The sequence below is a fragment of the Oncorhynchus mykiss genome, chromosome 16 (genome assembly GCF_057628025.1).
Source record: "Oncorhynchus mykiss isolate SJ-2025 chromosome 16, ASM5762802v1, whole genome shotgun sequence".
Lineage (NCBI taxonomy): Eukaryota > Metazoa > Chordata > Actinopteri > Salmoniformes > Salmonidae > Oncorhynchus > Oncorhynchus mykiss.
Window position 1 is genome coordinate 69,535,553 of NC_143037.1, and position 12,578 is coordinate 69,548,130.

The window sequence follows — 12,578 nt, forward strand, 5'->3', positions numbered from 1 at the left end:
ATGACGGACAATAACATCAGAGACCATATAAAAAGCAGTAGCTGCTATCCAGGCTCCTTGGGATGTCACAACCCTGGTTTTATGTCCACGCCCTGGCTCAACCCTGGCGGTAACCCTAACCCCTAGCCTTATTTCCAATCCAAATCTATTGGGGAAATCTTGAAGAAACCTGTCTGCAACACAGGATGCCTTTTAGTACCAATTGACCAGATTTTAGTACAAGTTTAACTGATTGTGTTATAATGAAGAGTTTACAGATAGCCTCTGCATTTTAAAAGGTTGTACTTGAAACATGAAGCATGTTGATACAATGTCTCTCCCTAGTGGCTAAATGTCCAAACATCACAGAGGGAAAATGTTGTAATATGTTTCACATTTACATGGACAGTATGGGATGTTATCAGTTATCACTCAGGACAATTTGAATTCTACACAGCAGTTAGAAGTTTGAAATTACTTTGTCGAACAGCATATTGTAAATTATAAATAAGGAGTGTAATTTCATTTAAAATAATATTCATAATAGTATACATATATCATTTGATTTCAGATAGACTAGGCACAATAATTACATTATTTGTTTGTATTTTCGTTCCCAAGGCATGACTATGTCCTTTGTGTAAATGCATCTTCCTCTATTGAACAGCTACTCTGTCGTGAAAGGCATGCAGACCGTTGTATAGACTGCTCTTCAGCCCGAGAGGTTTGTTTGAGTTCTTTGTGCCAGGTGGATTAGATCGATTCTCTGGTTAATCCTGTGCCCATAGAAGGATAGTGCAGGATACAGAGACAAAAGCCAGATTTCATCATGTAACTATAACTAATGGTCTGCGGTGCTCCCTTCACAGGCTCAGACAACCTGCAAGTAAACTGGTGCACATTGCTTTCTCCCTGATCATGTATTATATATAATAAAACAAATTGGACAAAGTGCAAATAGTGTTACCAAACTTAATGTACCAGATGCAAATAAATGTTCTACATAGGGTATGTTCAACTGAGTAGTTCCTCTTGGCAGTAAGCTGCTAGCACATGGCTTGTTCTTGTGAAGTGGATGTAATGAATAACTGTGAGAGGCAGTTTCCATCCTTGCTCTCTTTATCTGTTTTTGTGTGAATAGTGTGGGTGGGGTGGACAAGGATGCTTCAGAAAAAGAAGAGTTTGATTTTCAATGAAAGCTCATAGAGGCTAAGGAGAGTGGTGACATCTGTATGGAGAGAAAAACTGTGAAGACCGTTGACAGAATAATTATCCACCACTAGAATCAACAGGTAAACAGCACCATATTATTTATAACCAAACAACACTTTCCAGATACATTACACTTTCTTTGAATCGTAATTTCTTATTTGTGAGGGCTAGGATGAGGTTATATTTTGCCAAGTCATCCTGCCATGCTATTTGGGGCTGATATAATAGCCTTTGAACACTATCAAAATATATCATCAAAATGCACCTGAAGGGAAGTTGAATTCTGCATTTTAACATTTTGGCTCCACGGTTGGAAAATGTAATAGTGAATCCCTTGTACAGACAAGTGACTGAGTTGACTGTACAGCTGTCAGAAACCTGCACAGCAGTATAAAGAGTGACTGATTACTTCCAGAATTATCTCATGAATACTATAATGACAGATACTCGACATTTCAGTTGAACACCTCTTTAAAAGGATTTGGCTGGTTAGACATTAGCTCAAAACACTTTAGAATATAAAATATGTGCTACTCTCAACATAGTAAAGATTTACATTTATTCTAGAGGTTGTGGTTATTGTGATGGACAGTTGTGTGCATTGTTCAGTGACATAGCCAGGTTATGTTTAGCCAAACAACTTATTACTTTTCATTTGAATGGTGAATTAACGGCATATTTTTCTCTTTTCCCATTTCCTTGACGTTAACAGCTGTCATGGCACATTCTTCCGATATCAAGTATTGAAATGCTTTAGCAGAGGAACCCCGAAACGTTAGAAGGGATCAGATGATTGAATAATTATTTTCCAAAATAAAGCAATGAGAGCCAGAATGAATGGTTACTAATAATATTTTGGGGTGTTTCAGGGGATCCATTTCTGAGGTGCGGGTGGCTCAGCACTGCCGTACCCTGAGATTGTAGCTGTCAAGTGTATCGGCAAGAGGGTGCTAAAGGGAAAAGAGGGCATGTTGGAGAATGAAATTGCAGCGCTCCGTAGGTTAGTGTCATGTTCAACGAATACAAAACACTTTTTTTTTTATATACCAGAATCAACCATCCCAACATGGTGGCAATGGAGGAGACCTTTCAGACATCGTCAAAACTGTCTCTTGTTATGACTCAGTGGTGGAATCTTATTTTAGATACCCAGTAACTATGTCATCTAAAGATTGATTGTTCATCCCATCTCTTATATTTCACATTGCAATAGAAGGCATGTCCCCGCACCAAGAAAAAAGTTGCGTCAAAGAATGAGCTACGGTGTTTACCCCTGAAAAGCGTGTCACAATAGTGTTACAGGAGGCAAGTTTCTGGACCGTATTCTGGAGAGGGGGAGCTACACAGAGAGATGCCAGCCGTGTCCTACTGCAGGTTCTGGAAGCAGTCCAATAATTCCACCAGCTGGGTATCGTGCACAGGGACCAGAATGTACAACTTGTCCTCTAGCTGTTATAATATCACATGTTACTACGTACGCCTCTTGGAGGGAATGCAGCACCCTGCTACATCTCAACTTCCCGTGGAGTGAAAACGTATGTGGTCGTAGGTGCGGGGAAGGACGACAGAGGCAGAGAAAAATCCCGTTTACAGGGAATTTATTCTCCTTAACAAAGGGAAGGTGGGGAAAAGGGTCTGGTCAGAACCAAAGAAAGTACACATTAAAGAGTCCCCTCTCCTACAGCATTTTACCTGCCTTCCCACTACTTACCTAACTTTCAGCACCACCTGGCGCGCACTAACCAAAATACAGGGGGGTGGTCCGCACAGGTCTTACCTAGTGTGCACAGATAAAAACTACTGGTGATGTATGCCCGTAGGCCTCTTGACTAAACACTCCCAAGGTGCGCGCCCCCCCCCCCCCCCCTCCCCCCCCCTCCTCTCAGGAACAAATGAAAAATAATATACTTTAAGTGAAAAATGTCATTAACAAAAAACACTAAATCCTATTGGCATATAACACTAAATCCTATTGGCATACACATACCTCTGAAGGAGCAGCTACAAAATAATATCGACAAAACTTTTACTGACCGCAAAAACAATCAACACAGGACATAAAAAAAAAAAAAGAAGCTCTCTCTCTGACAAAGGAGCACTGGCTTTTATCAAGCTGTGGAAGGAGTTGGTAATTGAAGAGCCAGCTGTTTCCCCTGACGAGAGGGAGGGGTCAGAGCACCAATCAGCGATGGGGCCGACCAATCAGCTGCGTGAGGAATCCAGGATGCCATTTCCAGAATACACACATACAAAACCACAACAACACAGAAACTGGGGAACATAACAACTTTACACAGGGACCTGAATGTACAACTGTCCTCCAGCTGTAATAATATCATTTAACGCATGGACCCGAAGGTGATCTGCTTTATAGTTTGGCAGCAGTGTTAAATGGATAGATAGATAGATAGATAGATAGATAGATAGATAGATAGATAGATAGATTATTGTGGTTGTTGTTATTATTGTTATTATTATTATTCCTCCCAGCCTGAGAACTCACTATATCAGACATCGTCTATAGATTCCAAGTGACTTTGGCCTGTCCATGTTGGAAGAGCAGTGTGCTCACCACAGCATGTGGACCCCCTGCTTATGTGGGTGAGGATCCGCAAATACATACATCTCATCTGAACCCTCATCATGTAGAATTAAAGCAGTTTGAACCTCACACAAAAACCCTCTCTTTAATTTTGTGTGCAGCCCCATAGCTTCTGCAGCAGAAATATTATGACAAAGAGGTGGACCTTTGGGCTCTGGGAGTGATCATCTACAGTCAGAAGTTTACATACACTTAGGTTGGAGTCATTAAAACTCATTTTTCAACCACTCCACAAATTTCTTGTTAACAAACTATAGTTTTGACAAGTCGGTTAGGACATCTACTTTGTGATAGGCTTATTGACATCATTTGAGTCAATTGGAGGTGTACCTGTGGATGTATTTCAAGTCCTATCTTCAAACTCAGTGCCTCTTTGCTTGACATCATGGAAAAATCTAAAGAAATCCGCCTAGACCTCCACAAGTCTGGTTCATCCTTGGGAGCAATTTCCAAATGCCTGAAGGTACCACGTTCATCTGTACAAACAATTGTACGCAAGTATAAACACCATGGGACCACGCAGCCATCATACCGCTCAGGAAGGAGACGCGTTCTGTCTCCTAGAGATGAATGTACTTTGGTGCGAAAAGTGCAAATCAATCCCAGAACAACAGCAAAGGACCTTGTGACGATGCTGGAGGAAACAGGTACAAAAGTATCTACTGTAAATCGAGTCCTATATTGACATAACCTGAAAGGCCGCTCAGCAAGGTAGAAGCCACTTCTCCAAAACCACCATGAAAAAGCCAGAATACGGTTAGCAACTGCACATGGGGACAAAGATCGGACTTTTTGGAGAAATGTCCTCTGGTCTGATGAAGCAAAAATAGAACTGTTTGGCCATAATGACCATTGTTATGTTTGGAGGAAAAAGGGGGATGCTTGCAAGCCAAAGAACACCATCCCAACCATGAAGCACAGGGGTGGCAGCATCATGTTTTAGGGGTTCTTTGCTGCAGGAGGGACTGGTGCACTTCACAAAATAGATGGCATCATGAGGAAAGGAAAATTATGTGGATATATTGAAGCAACATCCCAAGACATCAATCAGGAATTTAAAGCTTGGTTGCAAATGGGTCTTCCAAATGGACAATGACCCCACGCATACTTCGAAAGTTGTGGCAAAATGGCTTAAGGACAACAAAGTCAAGGTATTGGAGTAGCCATCACAAAGCCCTGACCTCAATCCTATAGAACATTTGTGGGCAGAACTGAAAAAGTGTGTGCGAGCAAGGAGGCATACAAACCTGACTCAGTTACACCAGCTCTGTCAGGAGGAATGGGCCAAAATGTACCCAACGTATTGTGTGAAGCTTCTGGAAGGCTACCCGAAACGTTTGACCCAAGTTAAACAATTTAAAGGCAATGCCAATCAAATACTAATTGAGTGTATGTTAACTTCTGACCAACTGGAAATGTGATGAAAGAAATAAAAGCTGAAATAAATCCTTCTCTCTATTATTATTCTGATATTTCACATTATTAAAATTAAGTGGTGATCCTAACTGACCTAAGACAGGGAAGTTTTACTAGGATTAAATAGTCAGGAATTGTGAAGAACTGAGATTAAATGTGGTTAAGGTGTATGTAAACTTCTGACTTCAACTTTGAGTGTTTAGTAATGGTACATTTTTCACATTTTAGTTAAAGGGATACTTCAGGATTTTGGCAACGAGGCCCTTTATCTACTTCCCCAGAGTCAGATGAACTCATGGATACAATTTGTATGTCTCTGCATCCAGTAGGAAGGAAGTTGCCAATTAGTAAAGAGCAATGACTGGAAGTCTATGTGACTTCTATGCAGACTTCCAGGGTTAGTAGATAAATGGCTTCATTGCCAAAATCCGATCTATCCCTTTAATACAGACAAGTGAAAAGTGATGTTGTGTTAAAAGGTTTTATTTGAATGTTCCAGACTCTGTGGCTACCATCTGTTTTATGACCACAATGACTCACATATGTACGTGTTGATCATAAAGGCTGAATATGAGTTAGACTCTAACTCAGGTACAGTATGGAGTTGAAGATACTGAGAGATCATTTTACCTAGACTGTATTAGTTCTTTACATCACACCTCACATGTATTTGACACACAATGTCACCCCTGTCTTGGCAATAATGACTTATTTTTCTTTCAGTGTGCTTTTAATTGAATTTAAATGTTTTTTTTTTTTTTATGTTTATTTCAGTGTGCTTTTCTTTAGTCTTTAAAAAGGTATGACCTCCTGAATGCTGCTTCCCTCTCCAAAATATTTCGTTCAGCAATAGATTTCGTTCCACGCATGTTGCAGAAAGAACCAGAGATGAGGTACAATTGTGAGCCGGCCTTGAAGCATCCTTGGTGAGTTTAAAAATAGACTAGTAGCTATGTGTGTATTCCACAGGAGGTTGGTGTCACCTTAGTTGGGGAGGAAGGACTTGTGGTAATGGCCGGAGCGGAATCAGTGGAATGGTATTAAATACTGCATGGCCAGGCATGACTCCAACACCATCATTAACTTTTCAGACGACACAACAGTGGTAGGCCTATCCTCAACGTGATCAAGACAAAGGAGATGATTGTGAACTACAGGAAAAGGTGGACCGAGCACACCCCCATTCTCATCGATGGGGCGGTAGTGGAGCAGGTTGAGAGCTTCAAGTTCCTTGGTGTCCACATCACCAACAAACTAAAATGGTCCAAACACACCACGGCAGTTGTGAAGAGGGCACGGCAAAGTCTATTCCCCCTCAGGAGACTGAAAAGATTTGGCATGGGTCCTCAGATCCTCAAAAGGTTCTACAGCTGCAACATCGAGAGCATCCTGACTGTTTACACCACTGCCTGGTACGGCAATTGCTCGGCCTCCGACCGCAAGGCACTACAGAGGGTAGTGCGTACAGCCCAGTCACTGGGGCTAAGCTGCCTGCCATCCAGGACCTCTACACCAGGCGGTGTCAGAGGAAGGCCCTAAAAATGGTCAAAGCCCCAGCCAACCGGTGTCTGTATGTAGCCTCGCTACTTTTATAGCCTCGCTACTGTATATAGACTGTCTTTTTACTGTTGTTTTATTTCTTTACCTACCTATTGTTCACCTAATAACTTGTTTTGCACTATTGGTTAGAGCCTGTAAGTAAGCATTTCACTGTAAGGTCTACACCTGTTGTATTCGGCGCACGTGACAAATAAACTTTGATTTGATTTGATTTGAAATACATCAAACATGGTTTCCATGTGCTTGATGTGATGCCATTCCATTGGCTCCGTTCCAGATGTCATTGTGAGCCGTCCTCCCCTCAGCAGCCTCCAGTGCTGTATTAGCTTCTATATCTCCTTTAGTGAGAATGGTCAATACTATAACATCATGTGTTTTGTCTACTTAAGTACAGAATGAAATGTTCTATACAACACAATTAATGGGTGCCTCTGATAAATGGGGATATTTTCTATAGCCTATCATAACTAAAACATATCCATGGCAGTTGAGTTTGAAACATGAATTACTTTAATGCAAACAAATTCTTGAAGTTCAAAATATGACATTTGTTTTATTTATCCTGTAAATTCAGGAATTTCTTTGGATTGAATATCACCTTATTTATTTTAGGATTTCAATGAAAAGCATCCTGTAGGTCTAGCAGTATAACACATACAGTAAAGTAAACATACAGCATACGACTCCAACGTTCTATAATAATAGTGGGATGGATGGCTTGTCAATTGGTGCAGGACGTGTTGTTGCGTCAGGATATCGGGAGGAGCCGCTCTGGAGAATAACATACATGGGTCCATCAGTGAGCAGATTCAGAAGAACTTTGCTAAGAGCAAGTGGAAGGTAAGCTTAGTCCTGCCTGGGTACTGTTTAAAATGTCCAGAACATCACACCATGGCACATTTTCTCCTATAAACCTGGAACCTGGATATGTTTCCTATTATTTTGGTTATGTGCATCAGCTCTTCTACGTGCAGGAATCCACTTAACTACAAGTCTGCATTGTGTTTTTCAGAGGGCATTTAATGCTCAGTAAGAAGAATGTAGCAGTAGAGGAGGAGGCTAAGATACAGACCAAGGCCATACTGCAAGGTGAGGGACGAATGGCATAAAGATCCCAACATCAACATCCCGCAGCAAACAGACAGCAGTCGCTACAGTAACCTGTGTTTTTTTCTCTTGCTTTATATTTACATCATGTAGCAGATGCTCTTATCCAGAGCGACCTACAGGAGGAGTGAGTGCATACATTTCCATACTTTCTTCATACTGGGCCCCCCATGGAAATCAAACCTACAACCCTGGTGTTGCAAGTGCCATGCTCTACCAACTGAGCTACACTGAGCTAACAAGAGATGCCCTTTAATCTATGTCTGGCAGAGAAATCACCTCAGAAGAATCCTGTGCCATTTGGGGCATTTCTGCTCTCTAGTGCCTTTGCTGTATGTGATTAATTGCAAATCCAGAGTGATGCAGAGTGATACTCTCCTTCGGCCAGCAGAGAGCGATCTTAATCAAGCTTTTATTTCTGTTGTAAATTATTATTATTATTTAATGGTCTCATCCAAATATTGCTCAGAATCTGGTCTGGCTCCATACAATTTAGCAACAGGACTCATTTGACACATCAAGAGTAATTTTGTTGATAAATAATAACAATGTACTAATAGGCCTAGTATCTATTGACCATGCATCGATGTAAACAGGTTTTCTAATTATTTGATGCTAAGTATCTATAGACCCTTGCATTCTTCACTAATAAAAAAAGTGTGTTAGAAAACCCAGTTTTTTCCCCCTCAAAGTTTGATATCTGATCATTTTCTAGTTGAGTTTGACACAGTCATTAGTATTCTTGAATGTCTTGGGACCTGGGATGAATAAGAACAAATGACATTGAGTACATCTTCAGAATTGAAAATGACAACCCCAAATGAAAGCAAAAAAAGTTGGGTAGGGGCAGAATGCATATTGCCTTTGACAGCAGAAACAACCCATGCTTAATCTAAACTAATGAGACAGCTCCTAGAAAGCTCTTCGCTGGATGTGCGTTAGAGAGGCAGCTATAAATGTCCAAGTGACCTAAGAACCCACAACATCATAAATGTGGCTCAGAATATAGCAGCGTGCCCTTGAACATGGAGTAGTTATTTTTTTTCATTAGAGCAATGGTTTTAAAGCGTCATACATACAAGCCTGTATAAAGCTCACTCCTCTCCAGTCTGTCTGGTGTTGCTCATATCAGTGGGCATAAAGCAGTAAAGCAGCTCCTGCCTTTCCATCACCCTATGAAATCCTGGTTAGGAGCAATCATGTGGAAACCTTTTAGTCTGCGCCAAAGCAATTATGTATTAAACAATTTGAAAAGGGCTGCAAAGGGCACTTTACTGTGTTTTGTCAAGATGTTCCAAGGTGCAGAAATTGAGGTAGAACTCTGATTGGCTACCGCTGATATCTCACTGACCAATAACAGAGTAACCGTTGTAAAGATTATTTTAATGTGCACACGACTCTGTATGAGAGCCATGGCTAATGCAGCAGGAAATACAGTGGGGAGAACAAGTATTTGATACACTGCCGATTTTGCAGGTTTTCCTACTTACAAAGCATGTAGAGGTCTGTAATTTTTTATTGTAGGTACACTTCAACTGTGAGAGACGGAATCTAAAAAATCCTGAAAATCACATTGTAAGATTTTTAAGTAATTCATTTGCATTTTATTGCATGACATAAGCATTTGATCACCTACCAACCAGTAAGAATTCCAGCTCTCACAGACCTGTTAGTTTTTCTTTAAGAAGCCCCCTGTTCTCCACTCATTACCTGTATTAACTGCACCTGTTTGAACTCGTTACCTGTATAAAAGACACCTGTCCACACACTCAATCAAACAGACTCCAACCTCTCAGGGATACATTGTAGACCTGCACAAGGCTGTGATGGGCTACAGGACAATAGGCAAGCAGCTTGGTGAGAAGGCAACAACTGTTGGCACAATTATTAGAAAATGGAAGAAGTTCAAGATGACGGTCAATCACCCTCGGTCTGGGGCTCCATGCAAGATCTCACTTCGTGGGGCATCAATGATCATGAGGAAGGTGAGGGATCAGCCCAGAACTACACAGCAGGACCTGGTCAATGAACAGAAGAGAGCTGGGACCACAGTCTCAAAGCAAACCATTAGTAACACACTACGCCGTCATGGATTAAAATCCTGCAGCGTACGCAAGGTCCCCCTACTCAAGCCAGCGCATGTCCAGGCCCATCTGAAGTTTGCCCATGACCATCTGGATGATCCAGAGGAGGAATGGGAGAAGGTCATGCGGTCTGATGACACAAAAATAGAACACTCGCCGTGTTTGGAGGAAGAAGAAGGATGAGTACAACCCCAAGAACACCATCCCAACCGTGAAGCATGGAGGTGGAAACATCATTCTTTGGGGATGCTTTTCTGCAAGGGGGACTGGACGACTGCACCGTATTGAGGGGAGAATGGATGGGGCCATGCATCGCGAGATCTTGGCCAACAACCTCCTTCCCTCAGTAAGAGCATTGAAGATGGGTCGTGGCTGGGTCTTCCAGCATGACAACGACCCGAAACACACAGCCAGGACAACTAAGGAGTGGCTCCGTAAGAAGCATCTCAAGGTCCTGGAGTGGCTTAGCCAGTCTCCAGACCTGAACCCAATAGAAAATCTTTGGAGGGAGCTGAAAGTCCGTATTGCCCAGCGACAGCTCCGAAACCTGAAGGATCTGGAGTAGGTCTGTATGGAAGAGTGGGCCAAAATCCCTGCTGCAGTGTGTGCAAACCTGGTCAAGAACTACAGGAAACCTATGATCTCTGTAATTGCAAACAAAGGTTTCTGTACCAAATATTAAGTTCTGCTTTTCTGATGTATCAAATACTTATGTCATGCAATAAAATGCTAATTAATTACTTAAAAATCATACAATGTGATTTTCTGGATTTTTGTTTTAGATTCCGTCTCTCACAGTTGAAGTGTACCTATGATAAAAGTAGAAAAACCTGCAAAATCGGCAGTGCATCAAATACTTGTTCTCCCCACTGTAGATAACTAATGGAGGAGGTTTTTAATCAACTGACATGGGAATGATGGAGATCATGGATGGCAGGTCCTAGTGTATAGAAAACATGGTGTACAAAAGCCAACGGTTTAATGCAAATGACCCTAATGGAGTCATAGATACCTCAGGATGGTGACATCCTCTCTGGCACACATGCATGGATACATGTTAGCTATTGTAAGTTCCACACTTTAACCAGAACTGTGTTTACAGCAAAATTGGCTCATTTCCATAGTGCAAGCTGTCTCCCATCTGGTGTAACTCATTTTAATTAAGATGGGTAATTACCCGCCAAAAATTCAGAGGCCTTATCATTTAAATTTCCTAATTTACGTTTGTTCTTGACGTATGATGACAATGCCCAGTGCAGCTTGCCTCAGGTAAGAGCTCAAACACCTGTCAGACATCCGTCTTCCCAGCTGGGTCCACCACCCGCCCGCCCAGCCTCCCCTCTTCTCCTCTCCACACTGCTGCAGCCGACAGCTAGGCAGCCTTCTCAAACATGCAGGCGCTCCCCTTTCGCTCCAACACTTCACTGCCCACCTCTGTGGCCAGATGTTTGGGACATGACAGGAACAGCAGAAGCTTCCATTAATGCTTTTTACCATGCGAAAACAGAACTCTGTCTGTCTGTGTGTAGTTGTCTCAAACATGAGCCAGAGTGGTACCATGATGTTTTTCTACAGAGCTCTTGTCCAGATGGTCTCCTGGGGAGTTTTGGTAAAGTAACAGAGAGTCGACAGGATCTGTCTGTTTAACAGCCTACTGGGAATACAGGTACCTTTCCCTGCCACATGGACAGATACTAACAAACCAGAGAAATAGATTTAGACAGTTGGGCCAACTTTTAGAATGGATACCGTGTTAGCACCTTTAAGCATTCCATTTGTCCATTCATGACGAAAATTGGAATCTTGTACGTAGCATTGTTTAAATTCTGATAATTCTGTGAACTGCTATTGGTCAATATTGCCCATGAGGAACTAACATGACTGCCATGTAATGTAAATGCATCATAACGCAGAAACCTCAATGTCCTACCTCTCTAAATATACTGTATCTATCTGATACATATTGTACAAACACCCACCCTTATCACAACCTGCTGCTGGAGGCAGCTTTTAAAATATACTGAACAAAAATAGAAACGCAACATGCAACAATTTCAACGATTTTAATGAGTAACAGTTCATATAAGGAAATCAGTCATTTGAAATTAATTAGGCCCTAATCTATGGATTTCACATAAATGGGCAAAGGCGCAGCCATGGGTGGGCATAGGAGGGCTTAAGCCCACTCACTTGGGAGTCAGGAACAGCCAATCAGAACTAGTTTTTCCCCTCAAAAGGGCTTTTTTACAGACAGAAATACTCCTGGTGACTGGTCTCAGATGAAGAAGCCATGGTCTGCGGTTGTGAGGCCAGTTGGACGTATTGCTAAAACGATGTTGGAGGCGGCTTATGGTAGAGAAATGACAAAAGCTCTAGTGAACATTCTTGCAGTCAGCATACCAATCCACAGTCCCTCAAAACTTGAGACATTTGTGGCATTGTGTTGTGTGATAAAACTGTACATTTTAGAGTGGCCTTTTATTGTCCCCAGCACAAGGTGCAACTGTGTAATGATCATGCTGTTTAATCAGATTATTGTATGCCACACATGTCAGGTGGATGGATTATCTTGACAAAGGAGAAATGCTCACTAAAAGGGATGTGAACAAATTTGTGCC

General features: G+C 41.8%; 1 protein-coding gene across 1 annotated transcript; it reads left to right on the forward strand.

The window, feature by feature from the left end:
- On the forward strand, positions 1 to 3,989 carry pnck (pregnancy up-regulated nonubiquitous CaM kinase). The gene is given in 12 exon segments (XM_090201623.1): positions 1 to 109; positions 849 to 865; positions 1,121 to 1,125; positions 2,061 to 2,104; positions 2,107 to 2,191; positions 2,242 to 2,316; positions 2,486 to 2,536; positions 2,538 to 2,622; positions 3,682 to 3,722; positions 3,724 to 3,753; positions 3,755 to 3,792; positions 3,895 to 3,989. Coding segments are annotated over 12 exon segments (675 nt in total).
- Positions 3,990 to 12,578: the final 8,589 nt, after the last annotated feature.